Source organism: Pipistrellus hanaki (genome assembly GCF_964339955.1).
Source record: "Pipistrellus hanaki genome assembly, chromosome: 3".
NCBI classification, from domain to species: domain Eukaryota; kingdom Metazoa; phylum Chordata; class Mammalia; order Chiroptera; family Vespertilionidae; genus Pipistrellus; species Pipistrellus hanaki.
The window spans coordinates 52865905-52891175 of NC_140505.1; the positions used below are offsets into that span (position 1 = coordinate 52865905).

Genomic DNA, 25271 nt, shown 5'->3' on the forward strand with positions numbered 1-25271 from the left:
TTCATCTTGTGATGCAGTGAATTGGAAAATCTCTTACTGTTGAAAATTTTTACCTCTGCTTGGTATATCAAATAATAACTTGCTTATGTATACTATTTATTATATTTTACCAATATTTAAGAGTTAATTGATACATACATAGAGGCATATGTTTGTGTCCACCTATCTGTAGATGTTTACTGCAATAAGTTTTAGAATGAAGTATGCATATAGATATAAAACCTCACTAAAAAAATGTCATTCTTACTTGAAGTAGTAAAAATCAAAGGAAATACTTCTAGAACAGTGATTCTCTGTCTCCTATATCTTCCTTTCTAGTAATCACTTAAAGACTTTGTATGATACATATAAACTTCATTTACCCAAGAAAGGATTTTTGTTTTTATGCACTTTATTATAGTTACTATTTGTAATATGTAGTATTATGAACATAACAAGTTGCTGGGGTGACTTCTGGGTATACTTGTTGAATAACTTTTAAGTAGTAGAATTTGCATTACTACAGAACTTAAGTTACATATGTAGTCTAGTAAGAGATTCTTTACTACCCAGTCTTACAAATATGGGACTTAAATGCTGAAATGCTCAGGTGCTAGAAATATTGTTTATCATTTAGAAAATGTTTTGTAAAAGCCCCATATTGTAATTTTACTTAACAGAAATCTTTAAATACATGACTCAATGTTTTATTATTGCATAAATGTATGTTATGAAAAGGAAAATGTCATTGACCTTTGCAGCATAAATTTATATTTGTCTGCTACCTTCAGACTTCCAACCAGTGATGGCAGTGCTTCAAAAGGCAAACAGCAAACCAGTGAACCAGTACACATTTTAAAGAGATCTTTTGCAAGAACTGTCTCAGTGGTGAGCCATTTTTTGTAAATTTCAGCTTTTCTATCCAGTGCTCAGTTTCATTTTAATCCTTTTGCATTAGCCACTCTTCTAAGTTGTTATTTCAACCTAGCAATATGCTTTATGAACTCAGATTTGTTTTTGTATTGGCATTAACATTCTGGGCCAAATAGCATGCATTTTAAATAATGGGAAAATAGAGATCGTGACTGATTTTATCATGTCTTGCTATTTCTGACTTAACTGGTAAATTCTCTGATAAATCAGGTATGAATGAATATATATGCTGGAATAATTAGAAAGTGAAAGATAACTTAAGGACAGTGTAGACCAAAAAGTTTTATTTTATTGCTTTAGGAAATAAAAGAGACTTATATCTAACTCTAAGTTACTTGATATCACCATTCTACATTTAAAGATACAACATGCTATTGGGGCTACCTTTGTAGAATGGAAAGTCAGCATGATATAATTGAAATATGGTATGTTCAGGAAGTCTTGCTCTTTCATTTATTAGTTTTAGATGATTACGCAACTTATCTGCACAAACTATGTCAATGCATCATTATAAATTTTAATGACATAAGGAATGCAAAAATTCTTTTAAAATTGTAAGTCAGTATATGACTGATTTACTAATGTAGCTGTAGTCTGTTCTGTAAAAGGCTTTGGGAAATGCTTTTATTCTTTTTTTATTAATTTTTTAAAAACAAAATTAATACATATTCCTGGTGGGAATAGGGTAGAGAAAGAATAAACCAAGCTAAATGTATATTAAACTTTCCCTCACAGTCACCCTATTATTATTATTATACTAGAGGTCCGGTACACAAAATTCATGCATGGGAATGGGAGGAAGTGTCCCTCAGCCCAGCCTGGACCCTCTCAAATCTGGGACCCCCTTGAAGGATGTCCGACTGCCCTTTTAGGACCAACCCCAGTGGGATTCGGCCTAAACAGCTAGTCGGATATCCCTCACAATCCAGGACTGCTGGCTCCAAACTGCTTGCCTACCTGCTTGCCTTCTTGCTCTTAACAGCTTCTGCCTGCCAACCTAATCAATGCCTAACTGCTCCCCTGCTTGCCCAATTGTCCCTAACTGCCCCCCACTTCCGGCATGGTCACCCCTAACTGCCCTCCCCTGCCAGCCTCGTTTCCCCTAACTGCCCTTCCCTGCAGGCCTGGTCCCCCTCAACTGCCCTTCTCTTCAGGCCTGGTCCCCCTCAACTGCCTTCCTCTGCCAGTCCGATTGCCATTAACTACCTTCCCCTGCTGGCCTGGTCATCCCTAACTGACCTTCCTTGCTAGCCTGGTATCTCCTAACTGCCCTCCCCTGCAGGCCTGGTCGCCCCCAACTGCCCTTTCTTGCCAGCCTGGTTCCTCCCAACTGCCCTCCCTTGCCAGCCTGGTCACCCCTAACTGCTCTCCCTTACCAACCTGGTCACCCCTAACTTCTCTCCTATGCTGTTCTGGTCACCCCTAACTGCCCTCCCATGCTGGCTGTTCACCCTAAACTGCCCTCCCCTGCAGGCCTGGTCTCTCCCAATTGCCCTCCCTTGCCAGCCTGGTCCCCCCAGCTGCTCTCCTTTGCAGGCCTGGTCTCTCCCAACTGTCCTCCCCTGCTGGCCATCTTTTGGCGGCCATCTTTGACCACATGGGGGTGGCCAATTTGTGTGTTGAAGTGACGGTCAATTTGTAATTACCTCTTTAATAGATAGGATAGGATATAACTACTATTTACATTTTGATGTATATTCTTCCAGGCTATATTTTTATACATACACGTATTTATTACTTGAATATACCGTATTTTCTGGTGTATAAGACGACCCCCTAATTTTACAGTTAAAACATAGGTTTAAGCCTATATTCGCTGTATAAGACTACCCCCCATTTCAAAGAAAAGACTTACTTTGCTGTCAAGATCTGCAGGTAATTTTTGTGCAATTTTGGTCTTTTGCCCCCGATTTTCGGTTGACTTTTTTTCGTTTCAAAAGTCGTCTTATATGCCGGAAAATACGGGTACAATATGCTATGAACCTTCTTATTTGTGTTTCATCATACTTTTAGTTTTGCATTTTCCTTTTTAAGATTTTCTAGTATATGCTGTGGACATATTTGGCCCTATTTTAATATTTTCTAATGTTGCGTCATATTCCATAGAATGGTTGTACAGTAAGTTCTCACTTAATGTTATCGATAATAGGTTCTGCACCTTAACGTAAATGTTGTATAATGAAACCAGTTTTACCATAGGCTAATTGATATAAATAAGAGCTAAGCTCCTACACGTCTCATTAATATTAAAACAAAATGATGTTGAATGAAATGACGTTATTTGAAGACCCACTGCATGCTAAATTATTGGACTCTATTCCTTCCAAAAGAGATAGGGCAATTTACAGAGAATGTGCTTTGAATAAAAGAGTATAAGAATTTTGGCTACTTGGTAACTTGGATCCTTTTAGTATTATGATAATTTTGGTATCTTTTGATCTTTGATTTTGTTGTGTGTGTTTTTTAATGATCTTTTATTCTGTGGTTAATAATTTTTTTGTATTTATGTATGAGTGGTTTTGTGGTTATTAGGTAATGAAAATCTTTATGTAGGAAACTTATCAATTATTTCTTTAAAAGTTAAGGTATAAAATCTTATTCTTGGTATTACTATACCAGAGGATGAGAATTTGGTGGGAGTGAGAGAATAAATGCTTTTCTTTAAGATTCATGTAAGCATAACAAAACCTGCAGACCAACTAGAACTACAGGGATGGTCCACCCCCCCAAACCCATATTTTGGAATTTTAAAATTAAGAATTTTAAAAATAAGAATTTTTATTATTTTTATAGTCACTTTTTATCTTCTATTAACTGTTTATCAAGAATTGGCTAAGGGCCGAAACCCATTTGGCTCAGTGGATAGAGCATCAGCCTGCAGACTGAAAGGTTCCAGGTTCGATTCCAGTCAAGGGCATGTACCTTGGTTGCAGGCACATCCCCAGTCGGGAGTGTGCAAGAGGCAGCTGATCAATGTTTCTAACCCTCTATTCTTCTCTCTTCCTCTCTGTAAAATATCAATAAAATATATTTTTTTAAAATTGACTTAGGTTGTAGTGTAAAATTTATTTATTTATTTATTTTAAAATATATTTTATTGATTTTATACAGAGAGGAAGGGAGAGAGACAGAGAGGTAGAAACATCGATGAGAGAGAGTCATCGATCAGCTGCCTCCTGCACCCCCCCCACTGGGGACATGCCCGCAACCAAGGTACATGCCCTTGACCGGAATCGAACCCGGGACCCTTCAATCTCCAAGCCGACGCTTTATCCATTGAGCCAAACTGGTCCCGGTGAAATTTAATAGGTAGATATAAAATAAGCTTTTTATGTTGTTGATATGCTAAAATGGTTTATTATATTAAAAATTATTCAAGTGTTAAATACTTTTGGTTTATTTACATATTACTACCTTGAAAACGTAGAATGTAATTTTCCTTTCAAGGGAACATTGTATATAATAGAAGATTAATATGCAAATTGTTCCCTCGACCAGGATCTCGACCCCAGCCAGCTTCCTCCACCCCCTATAAGACCTCTCAACCCCTTATCAGGGACAGGGCTGGCTGGCCAACTGCCTGCATCCCCTCCCTCTGGCCGGCCCAGCCCGTTGGGCCCGATCAGGGTGGGCTGCCAGGCCCTACCCATGCACAAATTTGTGCACCAGGCCTCTAGTATATTTATAAGTGATTTTCTTTTATTTCTTTATTTATATGATAAACTAAATAGGTTGGTAGCAGAGAAACTTAGAAATGTATTTTTAAATAGGAAAATATTGAAGATATTGTTTTATGGATGCCTAACTACATTACTATTTTTGTCAAGCTTCAAAAATGTTTCTAATGATAATTTAATGAATAAACTAGTAAGATCTCTTTTAATTGGTCTACCAAAACTCAAAAAAAAAATGTCAAGTTAAAATAAAGCTTTCCATTTGATTCATCCTATAGTATCATTTGGACTAATTGGTATCTATTTCTTCATGTTTTGGATTAGGAATGTTTTGAGTCATTGTTGAGTATTCTTCACTGGAGCTGGACCACCTTAGTCTTAGGAGTTGAAGAACTTAGAGGACTAAAAGGATTCCAGTTCACAGCTACCCTTCTAGATTTGGAGAGACTGCGCTTTGTGGGTACCTGTTGTCTGAGGTTACTGCGTGTCTATACCTGTGAAATTTACCCAGTGTCAGGTATGATCATTTTTTTAAATGACTTTGAGGATAAAATATTTGAGAATTGAGTAAGTTTATGTAGTGATAGCCAAGAGTTTAAGATTCCTTGGTGAATACACAATACAATATACAGATGATGTATTATAGAATTGTACACCTGAAACCTATATAATTTTATTAACTAATCTCACTCCAATAAATTCAATTTTTAAAAAAATCCCTAGCGCCGAAACCGGTTTGGCTCAGTGGGTAGAGCCTCGGTCTGCGGATTGAAGGGTCCCAGGTTCGATTCCGGTCAAGGGCATGTACATTGGTTGCAGGCACATCCCCGGTAGGGGGTGTGCAAGAGGCAGCTGGTCGATGTCTCTCTCTCATCGATGTTTCTAGCTCTCTATATCTCTTCCTTTCTCTCTGTAAAAAATCAATAAAATATATTAAAAAATAAAAATTAAAAATAAATTAAAAAATCCCTAGCTGCCTTCAGCATGCTTCTTAAAAGAGAGGAGAAAGTCAGCTTGCTGTGATGCTTGTAAAGAATAAAATGTCATTCTGATAATAAAAAGTCATGTTATACTAAAATTAAATACTCTAATAAAGTGTTATTTTAAACAGGTTTTGTCAAATAGAAATTTTTGAACAAATGATTTGGATTTACATGCTGAAACCAGTGTTTTGTTTTGTTTATTTTTCTATATAGGTTTTAAAAAGAAATAAATTTGGACCATACTTAATCTTTAAATTGTTTCCTTTCTAGGTTATGAGTACTTGTGATTTTTAGCTATATAGGAAATTACATAAATTATATTGAATGTTTTCATGAATATTTATTATTCTATTCAATTAACAGTCTGTTTTGTTCCCTTAAAGCTACAGGAAAAGCAGTTGTAGAAGAAACTAGCAAATTAGCAGAATGTATTGGGAAAACCAGAACTTTGTTAAGGAAAATCTTATCAGAAGGAGTTGATCACTGCATGGTGAAGCTGGATAATGATCCTCAAGGATATCTCAGTCAACCCTTGAGTCTCCTAGAAGCTGTACTTCAGGAATGTCATAATACCTTTACTGCTTGTTTTCATTCCTTCTATCCAACCCCTGCCTTACAGTGGGCTTGCCTTTGTGACCTGCTGAATTGTTTGGATCAGGTAATTTAAGTTTATAAAATGTTAGATGAAAATATGGTATACTTACTTAATAAGTTCTCTTCAAGATAATAAATATCAGTTGCTTCAGTCTAACTTTTATAAAAGGTAAATCAGGAAATTAGTTTGATATGTGAGATTTAATAAAAATAAAACATTCCTAATCCAAAGTTCAAAAAATATTTTTTTCTATTTACTTTATTATTATTTTTAGTTATAAAATTGGCAGTCGTGATGTGCAGCTGCTGATTTGCTCTTTAAACCTGTGTGTGTGTGTATAAAAGGAAAGGAACAGTGAGTGAATATGTGAGAGCTGGGACAGCACTAGAACAGCGTCCACCATTCAATAACTGCAGAACAGTCAGGAGAGAGAGCTGGGAGTGAATTTGCACATTGGCATCATCCATTCCCTCATAAGGAAAACACAACCCTCATAAGTGCATATGTCCCAAATCACAATTTCAAACCATCTAAGGCAAAACATCTATAAAACTAAAGAGAAAAATAGACAAATTCACATTGATAGTTGGAAACTTTAATACTGCTTATTCAGTAATTTATAGAACAATCAGACCAAAAAAAAATCAGTAGGTTTATAGAGATTTGAACAATACTATCAACCCCCTTGATCTAAGTGACATTTAAAAAGCAGAATGTTCAAGTGCAATATATAGTACATATTCTTTCCAACTATCCTATATAATAAAGAGGTTATATGCAAATTGACCCTCACATCCTTACAAGATGGCTGCCTACAACTAGACTGTCAGGGGGGTCAGTGAGGAATGACCAAGCGACTGAACAGCAGGCTGTGTGGGGCAACCAGGCCGGCAGGGGGGTTAGTGAGGGACGACCAAATGACTGAACAGCAGGCTGTGTGGAGTGACCAGGCCTGCAGGGAGGCAGTTGGGAGCAACCATACCAGCAGGGGGGAGGGGAGGGAGTTGGAGCAGTTAGTCTTGGGGGGGGGGGGGAGTGAGGGGAGAGTAGGCCAGTGGGGGGACAGTAGGGGTGACCAGGCCGATGGGATGGGGCAGTTAGTGGCAACCATGCTGGCATAGGGGGGCAGTTGGGGTGACCAGGCAGGCAGAGGGGGGCAGTCAGAGGCAATCAGGCCAGCACACAGAGGCAGAGAAGGGTGATCAGGCTGGCAGTGGAGGGGCAGTTAGGGGAGACCAGGCAGGCATGCAGATGAGTGATTAGGAGCCAGTGGTCCAGGATTATTAAAGGGATATCTGACTGCCGGTTTAGGACCGAACCTGTGGATCGGGCCTAAACCGGCAGTCAGACATCCCCCAATGGGTCCCAGATTGGAGAGGGTGCATGCTGGGCTGAGGAGACCCCTCTCCCCCACCATGCACAAATTTTGTGCACTGGGCCTCTAGTACATGTAATATTTACAAAGATAGATCAGATTGTGAGTCATAAAATGTCTTAGTAAACTTTATAATATTAAAACTTTAAGGGAAGTGTTTTCAGAGCACAATAGAAATAAACAGCAAAATCAAGAAAAGCACCAAATATTTGGAAAATAGACACACTTGTAAAAGCCAATAAATCAAAGCAGAAATTCAAGTAAATTAAAAAATATTTCACACTGAAAGATAATAATATAACAAAAATTTGTAAGAAGTAGCTATAACATCACCTATAGAGGAAATGTAAGCTTTTACATGCTTGTATTAACAAAGAAAGGTTTAAAGCCAGTGATCTTAGTTTTTATCTTAAGAAGCCAGAAAGAAAAACAAATCAAATGCAAAGAAAGAAGGAAGTAACAAAGAGAAAGAAAGGAAATAAGAAAGGTAAGGACAGAAGTTTGTAAAATAATAAATAGAGAAATTAATAAAGTCAGCACTTCAAATACGTAGATTCCCAACTGCAGATCGAAAGTAGTATTTGACAAAATTTTATTCAGCGATAAAAATTCAGCAAACTAGGATTTAAGGAAACTTTCTAAATCTGACAAGGGATATCTACAGCTAACATAAAAATTAATGGTGAAATATTTATTGTTTCTCTAAAAATGGGAACAATGTACAAGGTATCTATTCTCCCCACTCCTCTCAACCTCACCTCTCCCACAAAAAAAGAAATTCACTGGTATCAGTCACGGGGGTATGCTATCCTCATGAAAAGGTATTCTAATAATGACATCTGAGTGGGCAACTTTGTTTTTATTTTATGTAGCCATGTGGTTACTGACCTTATTTTTCTTGGCATTCTAAAAAACTGTTATTGTGGTAAGGGCACTTTACATAAGTTGTACCCTCTCAACACATATTGAGTGTACAGCACAATATTGTTATCTGTAGGTACAATGTTATGTAGCAGATCTCTAGCACTTAACCTTTCATAGATAAGTGCTGCTGAGTAGACTGACTTTGACAAACATTGGTGTAACATTTAGAATGTCGTTTTACTTTTAGCCTGTCCTTGTAACACATGTTTAATGAACTAAGTAATGTGTGCAGGGCATACACAAATTCCTTTGTGAATTAGGATATCCTGTGTGGATAACTTTTTAAATCTTTGTTATAAAATGTTACATGTTTGCTACTACTTTTCCTGAATAAACTGTGCAATGTGATGGCATAATTCTGTGATCCTATGAAATGTTAACATTAGTGAAATGTTATAGGAGCACAGAATTACAATATAATTTATTTGAGAAAAGTAGTTTCAGTGCTTGTTACTGGAAATGCCTTAGATGTATACTAATTTAGGGCCTTTTTTTTTTTTGTCCTTGAGAATTGCTGGACAGAACTGTGATTTTGAAGATACAGAAATATATATAAACTCATTTACTAGAGAACAGGAGTTGATTTTTCTTGACCACATTTAATAGTTTTACATCTTCATTGGGTAATAACTTAAACAAGTGTTTAAATGTATTGATGTAACATTATTCTGTAACAACACAATTATAATGATTGAACTCTAGAAAATTTTGGTATAATTTAAAATGGTGTTTCCCATTTGTATATCCAGAAACTTTGGATTATATTGATGCAGTGTTTTTTTAGTGAGTTACGTATTTTTGTTTTTAAAAGGACATTCAAGAAGCAAACTTCAAGACATCAAGTAGTCGACTCCTAGCAGCTGTGATGTCAGCTCTTTGTCACACCTCTGTTAAGCTGACTTCTATCTTCCCTATTGCTTATGATGGAGAAGTACTACTACGATCAATTGTTAAACAAGTTAGCACAGAGAATGACTCAACACTAGTTCACCGTTTTCCCCTTTTGGTAGCACAGATGGAAAAACTCAGCCAGGTAGGTTTTCTAGAATAACTTTTATATTGAAGCAATAAAACTGTCAAATGGAGACATATTTGACTTAGTGATTATTATTCTATATCAGTAAATATATTTACCAAGTAATTGTGTTTCACAAAAGGACTAAAATTAAAGCAAAAAAAAAACAACAACAAAAAAAAAAACAGGCTCATGTTTACCTATAAATAAGTATTCCTTTTTCCTCTATTTTTTTTTTTAATGATTTCTAACCTGTAAGAAATTTGAGTGTTATATAATGCATTCCTGTATAACTTTTTTTGGATGAATCATTTGAAAATTGTAGATATAAAAAACTATCTTCTAATATATTTTATATTGCCAAGATAGAATTATAAAGAAATAAATAACTTTTAAAACATTTTCTAAAACAGTTTGTTACATTAAAATAAGCAATACAAAACAAGTGATGGAATATTCTTTATCATTTTAAAATTAAATCTTTATTGTGAAAGTATTACATATATCTCCCTCCTCCCACTGATACTTTGATGAAATTAAATACATTTTGTTTTCTGTCCACAATTGACTAAGAAATATTGAGGGTGGTAAAGGAAATAGATAATGTTCATGCTGAGTATCAATTAAAATCATCATCTTTTACCTTTCTTTTCTGGGAGAAAAAAAGTATTTTTTTAAAAATATATATGTATTTTTATTGATTTCAGAGCAGAGAAGGAAAGAGAGAGATAGAAACATCAATCATTAATTGGTTGCCTCCTGCCCACCCCCATTGGGGGGTGGAGTCCACAACCTGGGCATGTGCCCTATCTGGGAATTGAACCATGACCTGTTGGTTCATAAGTCAGTACTCAACTACTAAGCCATGCTGGTTGGACTTCCCATTGGTCTTTAATGAGATTCTGTAATTTCTTATCTTGATCTTTTTCCATTGGTAGAGGTTGGAATTTTTCTCTTTGCTTATGAAGTCAAATATATAAAAGTTAAAAAGTTTTATAGGAATAGTTACAGAATTACATATTTTTATTACATGCATGTTCAGAAAGAATTTTGTTTGAAAATAGATTTTCAGAGATTACAGTATTTCTTAGTTTCTTTACCTCTAAATATACCAAAAATAATTATCTGAGATTGGAATCTTGTCTATAGAGAAAGCCTTTTAAATGGGAAGAGTTTTATTCTGTTTGTCATAAGAATTATTACTGATAAGTTAAGAAAATAAGTGAAAATACCAAAAAGCTAATAAAACAAAGCTTGTAAATGTGTGATACTTTTATGATACAGAGAGGCTAATAATTTAAAAAGAACTGCTAAATGAAAAGTAGATATAATGACTCCACATACAACTGGATAGACTTACGGAATTAGACTCAAGTCTGAATTTTAATGTTGTCATCTAGAAAGACAAGATTTTGAAATGGAGTGCCCATGAGAAGGAAAAGAAAGCAGTATCTTGGAACTGTTTTTTGTTTGTTTGTTTATGTTTGTTTGTTTTTAATGTATCACAGAGTGAAGAGAACATCTCTGGGATGACAAGCTTCCGTGAAGTTTTGGAGAAAATGCTGGTTATTGTTGTGCTCCCAGTCAGGAACAGCCTGAGGAGGGAAAATGAGCTGTTCTCATCCCACCTGGTCTACAATACCTGTGGTTTACTGGCCAGTATTGTCAGTGAACTGACAGCCTCAGCCCTAGGATCTGAGGTAATGTTCTACTTTGAGATTAGATAATAAGGACATGTTTAAACATTCCACATAGTTTCTTTTTTTCATATATTTTGACTTCATAGAAACTGATTTCAATCCTACCATTGTTGGTTTTGTTTTTTTCCTTAAAAAAATACATTTAAGCTAACTAGGCTGTTTTTCCCCTTCCTTTTACCTCTTCTTTGCTCTTATTTGCTTCCTCTCTTACCAGTTTACCCAGGATGTCACAATATGCAAATATATACGTTTTTCTCTTAGCTGCTTCATTGCACAACCCCACTATCATATCCCAGTAAATGCAAATTTGGCCCTGGCTGGTATTGCTCAGTTAGTTGAGTATCGTCACATGCACCTGAGGGTCATCGGTTTGAGATTCCCAGTCAGGGCACATGTCAAGATTGCCAGCTCGATTCCCAGTGGGAGGCATGCAGGAGGCAGCCAATCCATGTTTCTCTCTCTGTCTCCCTTCCTCTCTCTCTGAATTTATTAAAATGTATAATATATATATCATTGATATATGCTAGTTATATATCAAATGGTTAGGGGGTGATAGTTAGACATCAATCAGGCTGGCTAGGGAGTGGTTAGGGGGTTAACAGGCAGGCAGGCAGAAGCAGTTAGGGGCAATCAGGAAGGCAGATAGGCAAGAAGTTGGGAGAGGGATGTCTGACTGCCCATTTAGGCCTGATCCTACCGGACATCCCTCGAGGGGTCCCAGATTGGAGAGGGTGCAGGCTGGGCTGAGGGACACTGCCCCTGTGCATGAATTTTGTGCACCGGGCCACTAGTGTATAAATATAGAATGAGGAGATCTGGTTTTATTGGTGGTTAATCTTTTAATAAAAATGTACCATTTGGAAGGTTTTACCTCACTTGTTAAATGTAGGTTACTTAACTGAACTTAGAAACCTTTGCTTAGTGTTTTTAAAAGTATGTTATTAACACTCAGGTAGACTACTGTTGTAATTGCTTTTGTCATTCACAGATCGATGGACTTAATTCTCTGCACTCTGTTAAAGCTAGTGCCAACCGATTCACAAAAACAAGTCAGGGAAGAAGTTGGAACACTGGGAATGGGTCTCCTGATGCAATCTGTTTTTCAGTTGACAAGCCTGGAATAGTTGTGGTTGGTTTTTCTGTCTATGGAGGAGGTGGGATTCATGAATATGAATTAGAGGTGCTGGTTGATGATGTAAGTACCACTCTCACAGAGTTCATGTTGCTGTGTGGGTTGTGTGTCAGGATGTCTTATCATAATATGATAGTCCAAATCATTGAGGGTAGATCAATCATAGAGGGAAGATTTTAACGAAATTGAAAGAGAGTTATTCTACCTGATTGATTATGTGCCATCTTGGATCACTCCCGTCTCATATTTTTTACACTTTCAGGAAAGGTTTTAAATGAAAAGATTGGAAATTATATAGCTGAGCCTCTGATTATAATCTTGAGTAAAATTTTCTATGCTATTGTAAGTTCTCCAGAAACAAGAACAATATTCAGACTAATATTACTACCTGTATCCATGGTTAAGCAATTTTGTCAGTGTGCTAATAATACAATAGATGATTCTTAGTGAAGATACTTAATGATTGTTTTAACTCTATTTTGCTATATGATTTAAATAAAAGTATCTGAGTTTTCACAAAGCTTTATTAGTGGAACAGAACGTAGTTTTTCCTAATATATAGCAATCTGTCTTTGTTTTATGTTTTTAAACAGTTAAATTAATTCTTTCTCTATTTCAGTGGGCTTTATAATTAGATATAGCATTATTCTTATGAAGAACTAGGAATCCTTTGAGGACATCAGATGAGAAAAGCACATTTATATGATTTAGGTTTTAAACTCCACAAGAAATCAGATAGAAGTAAATAGTTTACAGAGTACAAAAATTTTTTTGTGTGATATATGTGAGGAAATGCTAATACCTAATGTTATATGCTTTAAAACAATTATGGATTATATGTCAAAATTGTTTGTGTAATAAAGAGTGTGGTGGACTTCGTTTTGTTTTAATTAGAGTGAACATGCAGGAGATTCAACTCATTCTCATAGATGGACATCTCTAGAATTAGTCAAAGGAACCTATACAACAGATGATTCACCCAGTGATATTGCTGAAATCAGACTTGACAAAGTTATTCCTTTAAAGGTAACTTTACTAATATGTTTCTTTTGTAAATAATAGGTATTATTATGTAGTTTACTTAAAATATCAAAAAATACTTCTTTATGTGGTGCTTTAAATGTTTAGGGAGTACATTTATATTCTTGTCATTGTACTATATAATATTCCTAATTGCAAAAGATCTCTTAAAGTTTGGCATAGTAAATAGTACAGTATAATGACAGGTATTGTTAGAAGCTAGAGTCTTCAAACTACGGCCCGCGGGCCACATGCTGCCCGCAGAGGAGTCTGATCTGGCCCGCCAGGTTTTTTGGGCAGTGAGCGCAGCCGAGGTGTTACAGTAGGAATTAGTAGTTCATATAGTCCGGCCCTCCAGCTCTCTGAGGGACCGTGATCTGGCCCCCACTTTAAAAAGTTTGAGGACCCCTGAGCTAGATCATAGCTTCTTTAGATACCTGCTCTAAGATATTGACATGTCATCATTTAGCCAGTTTAAGACATATCTGCAGATTGGGAAGGATAATACCTACATTGTAATGATGTTCAGATTAAATTAAATAATGGAATAAAGTACTTCCCTCAGTGTCTAGTATAGTTTAGAAATTCAAAAAATATTAATTCCTACCCTTTCTTCTCTTCTGTGCCAGAACTCTTTTAAAAAATAATCAGTATTGCCCTAACCGGTTAGGATCAGTGGATAGAGTGTCGCCTTGAGGACTGAAGGGTCCCAGGTTCAATTCTGGTCAAGGGCATGTACAATGGTTGCGGGCATATCCCCAATAGGGGGTGTGCAGGAGGCAGCTGGTAGATGTTTCTCTCTCATCAATGTTTCTGACTCTCTCTCCCTCTCCCTTCCTGTCTGTAAAAAAATGAATAAACTATATATATATTTTTAAAAATAATTAGTATTAACAAATAGTATAAATTAAATGTCTAGCAGTAAATAACTTTAACTTTATCAAAACAAATTTTACTTAATATTAAAATACTTATTGATAAAATAATGCTGCAATAATTTTCATTATAGAACAGAATTTTAGGTAAGTTCACCAGAAACCTCACCAAAGAATTCAGATACCAGAAACTAAAAAACCTTTATTGTGAATTTTATATCATGAATTATAAATTATCAGTATCTGTATCTCACATTTTCTATATATAGTGTATCATATTTTGGACAACTTTTTCCTATGGATATTTTTTCTAGATCTGCCTATTTATTTCTGTCTCAGTATATTTTCTTAAAATATAATGGACTCACCATTATTTTTCCCCTCTTTTAAATTATTTCAAAAGTTAAATTCATCAAAGAAAAGTGTTGTCTTATGTATATATAATCTTTTAATATAGTTTATACTCTTGAACAGTATTACTAAGAGCAAGAACTAGAATCATACTGCCTGCATTCAAATCCTAGTTCCATTTTTTACTAGCTTTGTGACTTTAGTCAAGTTAGTTAACTTCTCTGTGCCTCAGATGTCTTATCTATAAAATAGGGATAATAACGGTATTTCATGAGGTCTTTTTAATTATTAATTTAATTAAATCACACAAAGTATTTATGACTATTTCTGTTAAAAAAATAAATATCAATAAGTGTTAGTTATCCTATTTGATTCATTAAAAACTCATATAAACAAATTGTCTATGAAAATGACAATGAAATACAATATATTTGCCCAGTTTACTTCAGAGTTCCTTTTGTATGTTTCTACACATTATGAATAAATATAAACATGTTTCACATCTTTATTGTGAAGGAAAATGTTAAATATGCTGTGCGCTTGAGGAATTATGGAAGCCGAACGGCCAATGGAGATGGAGGAATGACCACAGTTCAGTGCCCTGATGGTGTGACGTTTACATTCAGCACATGCAGCTTGAGTAGTAATGGCACAAACCAAACCAGAGGACAGATTCCACAAATACTTTACTATCGGTAGGTCTGTGCATAGAAATCATGAACTATTTTAAAGTAGTAGAATATGCATGATTTACTCTCTAGGTAAAATATGCTGACTGGGTAAGTTATAATTAAAGTATACAGCATCTCTTGCACATAGTACGTGTGCTAATTCATATTTTAAAAGTCTCATTTTTAATATCTAAATTCAGTTTCACCTTAAAGGTGAATACTTTGAAATATATCATTATTTTGATAATATATTTGAAACTTTTATGTTGTTACCTTTATAGTTTGTGGTCTGCAATTTCTAATTTAAATGGAATGTATTTTTTTCAAAAATACCTAAAAATGATGATCAATCAATTCTATCCAAGTACTAGTATTGCCTTAATTCTGTTGTCCAGTCTGCAGAATATTTTTATGTCTATGACTTTAGTTCTAGAGTATATAATTATATATTTCTTATGTGTGTAACAAAAACCATTTCTTATGTAAACAGAGTCTAAATTTTTCTTTTAGCAACTTAGCTGGAATCCTAAGGAGTAGTGTGTACCAATCACTTTTTCCTCAAACTGACTTTGCATCAAATGCACATAACTTTCAGAGGTTTGCTGTTTTCTCTTTTTCTTCATTAACAATCTGGAGAAGCTGCTTAGGCAATTAGCACAAAATAGTTTCCCTGAATGTAGACTTTCTGCCTCCTTTCTTCATGTGAAATAGGACAGAAATAATACACATTAAATAGCTACATTGGCATGTTGCTGCTGAGATAAAAAAGCTTTTAATCATTTCACCTGTCATGAAAACTTTGTCACATAGCACTATAATAAACACTACATTATTCTTTTCTCAAATCATATAGAAAAGACTATGTTATGCACAAGAGAAGATATATCTTTAATTGTCACATCTTCTACATAACAGAATGTTTCAGATATCTTGATTGTTTTCCCCAAGCTTTAATATAAATGCACTTAGCTTCAATTAAAAAAAATAGTTAAGTTTAAAATGACTAAAGTCTCAGCTTTAAATACCATTTTATTCTGAGGCTCCCAAGATTATATCTTTAGTTTTTATCTCGTCTGAGCCCCAGACTCAATATCTAGTTTCTACTTTGATATCTTTATTTGAGTGGTAGTAATAGAAATGATGGTGATAGTTAATGTAGGATGAGCACTTACTGTGTGTCATGCAGTGCTCTCATGTTTTACCTGGGCTGGCAGCTAGTCCTCACAGTAACCTCATGAGGGGTAGGCCCTTTTCCTATCCCTGCTTTATTGACAAGGAACTGAAGACAAAGTGAGTAAACACCTTGCCTACAGGCATGCTTCTAGTAAAATTGTGGCCCTGGGGTTGCAGGCAGGAAATCAAACACTCACTCTTGTCTCTATGTCACATAAACACTTTAAGGCTGTTCTAGGTAGTTGGCTAAAAGAAGTCTTAGTTTAATGTGTCCAAAGTAATCCTCTCATCCACAGTTTCAGCCAAACTCCTTGGAGTCTTTTTTTTTTTTAATAACATTTTTTTTAAGTTATCATGTGCATATAATAGGAAACTGAAAACACAAGAACAAAGTCATAACCACAGTCTGACACATATTTCTAATAATCATATATCTACACAACTAAGCTTCCATTTTTATGTAATTAAGATGATAGTTATATATCATACTTTTTTTACACATTATGAATACATACCATTTCAAAGTCCCAAAACTATATGAGTATTTTGATAATCCAGAATACACTACACTATCTCAATCTGGAAGAAGAAAAGTGTGATCCTGCTTTTTGTGGTGACAGAAAATTTATAGAGGACAAAAAACAGCCACAGACCTCTAGATAAAGATATTGGCAAAGTTACAATTAAAATACTGCGTTCCCTACTGCTCAATAAAAAACGAGACACAAAGAAACAGAGTATACAAAGTATGATGCTTCTAAAAGAATGCATTATGATCTATACTTTTAAAATACTAGCAAGGAGTCCAGTACTAACAATGTATTCCGATAGTACTGTACACTAGAAGAGGTGCATGCACATCAGAGGTCCAGTGGTCGTGCCTTCTTTTTTTCTCTTACTTTACATCTAGTTCATCAAGTACTGACAACTGTACCTTCAAAAATGTCAGATTACTCACATAATTAACAGCTACTTCAAGCCATCACTTCTACCTGGATAATTAATAGCCTCTAAACCAGTCTCCTTCCTTTCGTGTTGCCCTCCTACAGTCAGTTCTCCACAGCATAGCCAGAGTGATCTAGTGGAAATGGAAATGTCAAGTTCTGCCCTAGCTCAAAGTCCTCTCATAAATGTCTATCCCCATTCCAGTATAAAATGTAAAGTTGTCACTGTGGCATACTCATTTCACATGATCTAACTTTCCCACCTTGTCACTTGTTCTCCTTTCATTCCAAATACCCTTATCTGCATTCTGGTCCTTGAACTCACCAATCTTGTTCCTTTCTGAAACTTTATCTTATTGTTCCTTTTGCCTGAATACTTTTCCCTCAGACTTTTTAAAAATACATAAGTCAGGCCTTTGTTTAATAGCAGTTTTAAGATAAATAACGTTATATCCTATTTTCTTTTTCTTTGATGCCCTGTTGCTCCTTGAAATTATACAATTATATACTTACTTTTTTTAACTTTAACTTTTTAAACTGTATATGAGGAGCTCTGATTTAGGTATGATTCTAGAGTTAGATCATGTTTTACCTACTATGTAAAATCTCATGTGTTATTCATTTTCTAGGAGTGAATTTGATGGAGATTTACAGTCCCAACTTCTGAGTAAAGCCAATGAGGAAGATAAAAACTGTAGCAGAGCTCTCTCTGTTGTAAGCACTGTTGTTCGAGCTGCAAAAGACCTCTTGCACAGAGCTCTTGCTGTGGACGGTAAGACTTTTATTTTCTTAATAATAATTAGGTTAGTTATGCACAGAGTTACTGAAGAGGAACAATCTGGTAGACTTCCAGAGTGTTTTGTTCATTGTAGATGTACAATACACATATAATCATTTTGGATCAGTCATGCACTTCATACAGCATTACAGACTTTTTTTTTAGAATGTTCAAAAGCCTGGTAATTTATTTTCTTACTTAAACTAGTAAAAGAAAAACTCTTGATTAAACTGAGTGTTCACTTTATCTTTTCATAGTCAAAAAGCATTTTGTTTTCTCCTTTAGACCGGGTTTTCTTCCTAAATGTCTTTTTCCAGTAATGGTATTGCCATTTACCCAAAGTCTGAGTAACCCTAGACATTTCCCCTAATTCATTTGTCTAAATTGAGTTTTATGAGTTCTTCCCCGAGAAACTCCAGTTTGTATTCTCTATTCTATCTGTTCTCTCCTAGCTCAGGCTGCCATAGTGCAAGCATATGTCCTCTTCTTCATGGGTGGATCACAACCTAATAATTTTACTGCCACCTTTCCTTTTTCCCTGTCTAGTTATCAAGGCCTCCTTCTCACTGGCAACAGAGTTATATTTACAAAACATTCACTGTTACCCACCCCACCTTACTATAACGCTTGTTTCTAAGCCTAGTTGCACATCAAAATTACCTGAGAAACTTGCTAAAAATGAAGAATATTTGGCCCATTCAAATTAAGGGTTTAGGCTGGGCTAGGAAGCTATATCCTATCCTATTATAATAAAAGGCTAATATGCAAATCAACCCAACAGTGGAATGATTGCTATGCTATTCATTGTCCACCAGGGGGCAGATGCTCAACACAGCTGCTCCCTGGTGATCAGTGCACTCCAGCAGGGTGAGTGCCGCTCATCCAGAAGCCTTGAGCTGGGCTCATGGCTGGTGAGTGCAGCAGCGGTGGCGGGAGCCTCTCCTACCTCCATGACAGGGCTAAAGATGTCTGACTGCCAGCTTAGGCCTGCTCCCCGGGATAGTGGGCCTAAGCCATCAGTTGGACATCCCCTGAGGGCTCCTGGACTGTGAGGGCACAGGCCGGGCCGGAGGACACCTCTCCCACCCCCAATGTACACATTTCATACACCAGGCCTCTAGTTTTTAAATAAGGACTTAGCCTATTCTGATGCGACAGCTGGTTATCAAACAAGTGTTTTGGAATAATTGATTGGTTTTCAACATAGAAGTATTTATAATGTAGACTCAATTTCTTTTTCAGCACCATGTTCATGGGTAAAAATGAGTAAAATGTTCATCAGCAAAGTGCTTTTCATAGGAAAACAGAAGACATTAAAGCTTAACAGCAAACATTTTTGGAGTGCTTAATATGTATAGGAATTATTCTAAGTATTTTAGATATATTAACTTACTTAATCTGTATAACATCCAATGAGGGAAGTAATGTTAGTGCTCTTTCTTTATAGGTGCTTACTGAGGGATATACAGATAAAGTAATTTGCCTACTGTCACAAAAAGCCAGGTGTGATACCAAGAGTAGTGGTTTAAAATCATGACTATTACTCTAGGTTTTAATCCTGGCTCTATCATTTTACAGATGTATGATTTTGGGCAATGTACCTAAACACTGTGTGCCTTGGTTTCCCTTCTCAAAAGTAGGGATAATTAAAGTTTCTTATTGGTTGAGTTAATATATGTAAATAAAGCCCTTACAATAGTGTCAGGTCCTAATAAACACTTGTTGGCATCAACTATAATTTTGCTCAAAATAATAAAATATAAATTTAAAACAGCATGTATTCATTACAGTGAAATTACTTTCTAATTATAGTTTTAATACCCTTTTTAGCTGATGACATTCCAGAACTGCTTAGCTCTTCCAGTCTGTTTTCCATGCTGCTTCCCCTTATTATAGCCTACATAGGACCTGTAGCTGCTGCAATTCCCAAGGTATGCAATTTAATTTTATAATTTTGAATCTTTTTTTAAACAAAATCATTTTTTTAGACTTTGTGTCCTTTCTTTAAGAATATTTTAATCTTTGAAGTGAGCGCAGCAGTGGTTACCTGGGATACAGGTAACAAGCAGAGATAGACATGCTAATTGATAGAAATTATTAAACCTCTTTGTGTTATTGATATTATTTACTGCATTACTATGCTTACTTATTGGCTTTACATTTGAAAAAATGGGAATAGAAAATATATTTTAGAAATATGGCTTGTAAGGAAAGCTTAAGTTAAATGAGATTTTTTAAATTTATGAGATTGATGACAAATTTCTATTTTGAATAAAAATAGCAATATAACAGGATAGGAATGTTTTTTAAGTTGTGCAATAGTCAAGTCAAGGAAGAAATTATGAACTGTTGATTCTTTGCCATAATTATTGATTAAATCTTAGTTTACTGCAGATCACAAAAAGGCAAAAGTATTTAAAAATACAGACTAGTTTGTCTTCATATAACATTAAAACATCTATGATAAATGTTTTTTCTCATTGAACAAACTTCTTGTTCGACACTTAGCTAGAAGAAACTTTAGATGGGAATTCTTTTTTCTTTTTTTTAATTAGGGAATTCTTAATAAGGATAACCAATAATTATAGTAATGAATAATTTTAAAGCAACTTTCACATTTATTATCTTATTTAATCTTTTCTTTTATATCTATATATATGTACTAGGTTGCTGTAGAAGTCTTTGGCCTTGTTCAGCAGTTGCTTCCCTCAGTTGCCATTTTGAATCAGAAGTATGCTCCTCCTGCGTTCAATCCTAATCAGTCAACTGATAGCACCACAGGAAACCAGCCCGAACAGGGCCTCTCTGCGTGTACAACCTCTAATCACTACGCTGTCATAGAGAGTGAGCACCCCTATAAACCTGCGTGTGTGATGCACTACAAGGTAGGCACCGATTTTTAGGGAGAATTGGAAACTTGGTTTGATGTTCTATAATAATATCTTAAAGGATACTTAGCTTCTGCTCAGAAGAATAACTTCTTTTATAGTACTTAAACATAGAGAATCACAAGGTAATTAGCATTGTCAGATATACAAAAGGGCTTAAGACAGAATTTTTATCATTAAAGAGCAGTTTTATAGGGTTTATAAGAGTTGTTCTCATAGTTTTTACAAGTACAGTGCAGTATATAATGCTAAACTGCATAGTATATATTTTAATAGTAGATGTAACCATTAAAACTTAAAAATCATACTTTTGGAACTGAAATTATTTGTACTACAGCCTCAACTTTGAAAATTTATATACACAATATAGGATTTAAAATACTCTATTAATAGGAGGTTAAAAGTTTACTACTGTTGTCAGAAAGGTATTCATACAGATTAATGGATGAACTACACCTTTTTAATAGTACAAATGAACTTTTTCTTATTTCTTTCTTTTTTTTAATCCTCACCTAAGGATATTTTTCCCTTGATTTTCAGACAGAGTGGAAGGAAGGGAGAAGGGGGAAAGAGAGAGAGAGAAACATCAACATGAAAGAAATACATGTTTTGTTGCCTCCCACACATGCTTGGACCAAGGGCTGGGGATTGAACCCGCAACTGTGGTATATGCCCTTGACTGAAATTGAACCTGTGACTCTTCAGTCCTCAGGCCGACACGCTTACCATTGAGAAAACTGGCCAGGGCCCTCCTCATGTTTCTTAACCATTCTTTGTGGATAACCTGTTTGCTTTCTAAAGTGTAAATAAAAGTGTCTGGGTTAAAAAAGAAAAAGTACTCTATTGTACATAATGTAAAAAATACATATAAAACATTTATAAATATAATATTATAGAGTATTCACAATCCTTATTTCTTGCTTTTTAAATTGTAACATGTAGCTGAAACTGGTTTAGCTCAATGTATAGAGCGTCCGCCTGTGGACTGAAAGATCCCGGGTTCGATTCCGGTCAAGAGCATGTACTTTGGTTGCGGGCACATCCCCAGTAGGGGGTGTGCAAGAGGCAGCTGATCGATGATTCTCTCATTGATGTTTCTAACTCTCTATCCCTCTCTCTTGCTCTCTGTAAAAAAATCAATAAAATATATTTTTAAAAATAAATAAAATAAATTGTATCACGTAAATTGAGGAGAATTGAATTATAAGTTTAAATTTTATGTGTTTATAAAGTACTTAACTTTTTATTGTAGAATATGGTAAACATAAAATGACAAACTAGTACAGTTACCTCATTTATTCATCATCCTAGATTCAACAGTTATCACCTCTTGGCCTAACCTATTTCATTTATTTTTCTGCCCATTTTCTTTCCTAAATTGTTTTAAAGCACAACCATGGATATTAAATTATGTATCTTTAAAATATGAGGACTCATAAAAAATAGCCATATTATCACACTAAAAAACCAACTAAAGTTTCTTTCACCAAATATGCATATTTTAATTATTTGAATTACACTCCAGATAAGATCCACGCATTATGATTGGTTCTCTCTCTTGACTTCATAGGTTTCCCTCCATGTCTCTCTTTTTTTGTTTCCTTGTATTTTATTTAAGAAACTAGTGGTCTTGCTGCACGAAATTTCATACTACACGGGGGTGGAAGGGAATGAGAAGGGTGTCCCTCAGTCCAGCCTGGACCCTCTCCAATCTGGGACCCCTCGGGGATAACTGGCAGTCGGACATCCCTCTCACAATCCAGAATCAGAACTGCTGGCTCCTACCTGCTCACCTGCCTGCCTGATTGTCCCTAACTTCTCCAGCCTGCCAGCCTGATTGTCCCTAACTGCTCCCCTGCTGGATTGATTGCCCCTAACCACCTCTGCCTCGGCCCCGCATCTGGGACCCAGGATTCCCTCCTCCAGCAGACCACAGGCACCAGGGTTCTCGGCTTCCCTCCCTCTGGTCAGCCATAGGCGCCAGGTCACTTGCAGCTACAGTGCGCAAGTGGCTTCACCTGCAATGCAGCCGCAAGTGCTGGTGCCTGGGACCACGGGGTGAGCGGCTTCTCCATCTCTTGGGCCACAGTCAGCCACAGGTACTGGTGCCCAGGACTGTGGGGTGGGCGGCTTCTCCATCTACCAGTCTGTAGCCAGCCACAGGTGCTGGCTCCTAAACCTCAGGCAGGCGGCTTCTCCATCTTTCCTGGTATGCAGTGTGGGCAACTTCTCTGGCTGGTTGCAGCCTGGGATCATGGGGCAAGCAGCTTCTTCATCTCCAGGGCTGCAGCCAGCCGGGTTTCTCTGATTTCCCCAGGACATAGGGCAGGCGGACTTGAGGCTTCTGCTGCTGTCTGAGACCTGAGATCACAGGGCAGGTGGCTACTTCGTCTCCCAGGCTGCAGCCAGCCTCAGGCACTGGCACCCTACTTCTCTGACCCCCCTCAGGTCTGGAGCAGCAATGGTGCAGGGCTGCTGCCTTATTTTCAGGTTAATTTGCATACTCTGAGTGGCTGGTAGCATAGCGGAGTGATGGTAGTTTGCATGTTTCTCTTTTATTAGTGTAGATTAGATCATATGTCTTCGTTGGAGAGGAGCCTCTTTAGTTTGCCTCCTGTGTTCATTATACACCCTGTTGTCATTCATAGCATTCTCGCTTTCTGGTATGATAAGATGTTCTAGGGTCATTTTATACACTTCTTGCCTCATATCTGAAATCAGCCATTTTTTTCAAAGTACCCTGGTTCCTTTTAAAGGTGATGGGTATTTAAAAGTCGAAATTTAGCACTAGAGATGCTCATTTCTCCTGGGTTGGTCATTGTTTCTAAATATTTCTAGTGTCCATAACTAATACATATACTCACACATAAACACATGTTTATACACACAGGTAATTGTTATGTTATATATGTATATGTTTATATATTTCTATCTATACAAATTTATGTATACATGTATTTTTAAAGATAGAATAAGTAATCGTTTAAAAATATACACTATGTATATATGTAGTCTTATTTCCCTTCTTTATTTAAAAATGGTAGCACAGTATATATACTATTCTGTACCTTGCTTTTTTTAACAATGTTTATAGAAATCTTTCTATGTCCATTTAAAGAGCTAATTCTCATGTTTTTCTTTTTACAATGCTATATATTCCACAGTGAATATGTATCACATTTTACTCATTTAGTCTTATGGGTGTGTACATTCAAGGTATTTTCAGTATTTTGCTTTTTTTCTTTTACAATGAATAATTTGTGTATATGTTTGGGTGTTTGTTTTTTCATGATGTTGGATGCACATCTTCAAAGTAAATTTTAGAAGTGGGATTGCTGGGTTAAACAAATGTAAAATGAGGAACCTTGTGTTTTGTAAATCTGGGATAGCTTATTCAGAGTGTGAATGCATATGTAGTTTTGCTAGTTGTTGATAAATTCCCTTACACAGAAGTTTATACTGTTCCTTGTCTCTCCCCCCGCCCCCCCCCCCCAACAATGAATGAGAGTACTTGTTTTCTCAAGGCCTCCCTTAACAGAGTATGTGCTTAAATTTGGGGTTGTTTGCCAATATCATGGGAGAAATGGTATCTCAGTTGAATTTTAATTTACATTTATGTTATTATGAACAAAGTTGAACTTTTTATTTAAATGGATAATTTTTTAAAATCCTTAACTAAAAATGTTTGACATAGTTCTAGGTAATTTTTTAGATTAATATTATATTTAAGAAATAGTAAGGCTCATTTTATACTCTACAACCAATTCATAGTTTACTATTTAACATGGACCTGCTTAACTGTAATTTGACTACCATGACAGAATTCTCTTTGTGATTATGGTGACAGAAGCTTAAAAATGGCCTTAATGTAATTCTGTGCCATTATAAACTCATATATACAGTAAAAGTTCAGGTTAGGAAAATATAAAAATCTAGTTTTTTTTTTACCATATGTGGAAGTTCTGTGTGCGTGTGTTTAACTAGAATATTTTCATAACATATGAAGGTTTTTTCCTAATGAGAAGGAGCATTTGTGATAGATACTATGAATGCTAGGTAATTTAAAAGTGACTAAAACCTTACATTTTGGTAATTTATTCACTTTCCATTAATATATCTTTATATTTTATAGGTAAAATCTTATTTTAATTTATCTACTTATATTCCTTAAAAGTATATTTACTGAAATGGAAAATTTATTAAATAAGTAAACTATTCTAAAAAAATTCATATAGTTGAATATTTATGTATATTAAATAGC

General features: G+C 35.6%; 1 protein-coding gene across 22 annotated transcripts in view; it reads left to right on the forward strand.

The window, feature by feature from the left end:
- MYCBP2 (MYC binding protein 2) overlaps positions 1–25271 on the forward strand; it is a 254681-nt gene that overhangs the window by 118589 nt on the left and 110821 nt on the right. For 21 of the 22 annotated variants that reach the window (XM_084877082.1, XM_084877098.1, XM_084877099.1 and 18 more), the window contains 11 exons: positions 771–867; positions 4911–5103; positions 5953–6227; positions 9275–9496; positions 10987–11178; positions 12167–12373; positions 13205–13336; positions 15073–15251; positions 17974–18116; positions 19953–20053; positions 20789–21007. In XM_084877082.1, the coding sequence (XP_084733208.1) occupies positions 771–867; positions 4911–5103; positions 5953–6227; positions 9275–9496; positions 10987–11178; positions 12167–12373; positions 13205–13336; positions 15073–15251; positions 17974–18116; positions 19953–20053; positions 20789–21007 (1960 nt within the window). The remainder of the gene's footprint in view (positions 1–770; positions 868–4910; positions 5104–5952; positions 6228–9274; positions 9497–10986; positions 11179–12166; positions 12374–13204; positions 13337–15072; positions 15252–17973; positions 18117–19952; positions 20054–20788; positions 21008–25271) is intronic. The other variant, XM_084877097.1, reaches the window with a different exon arrangement.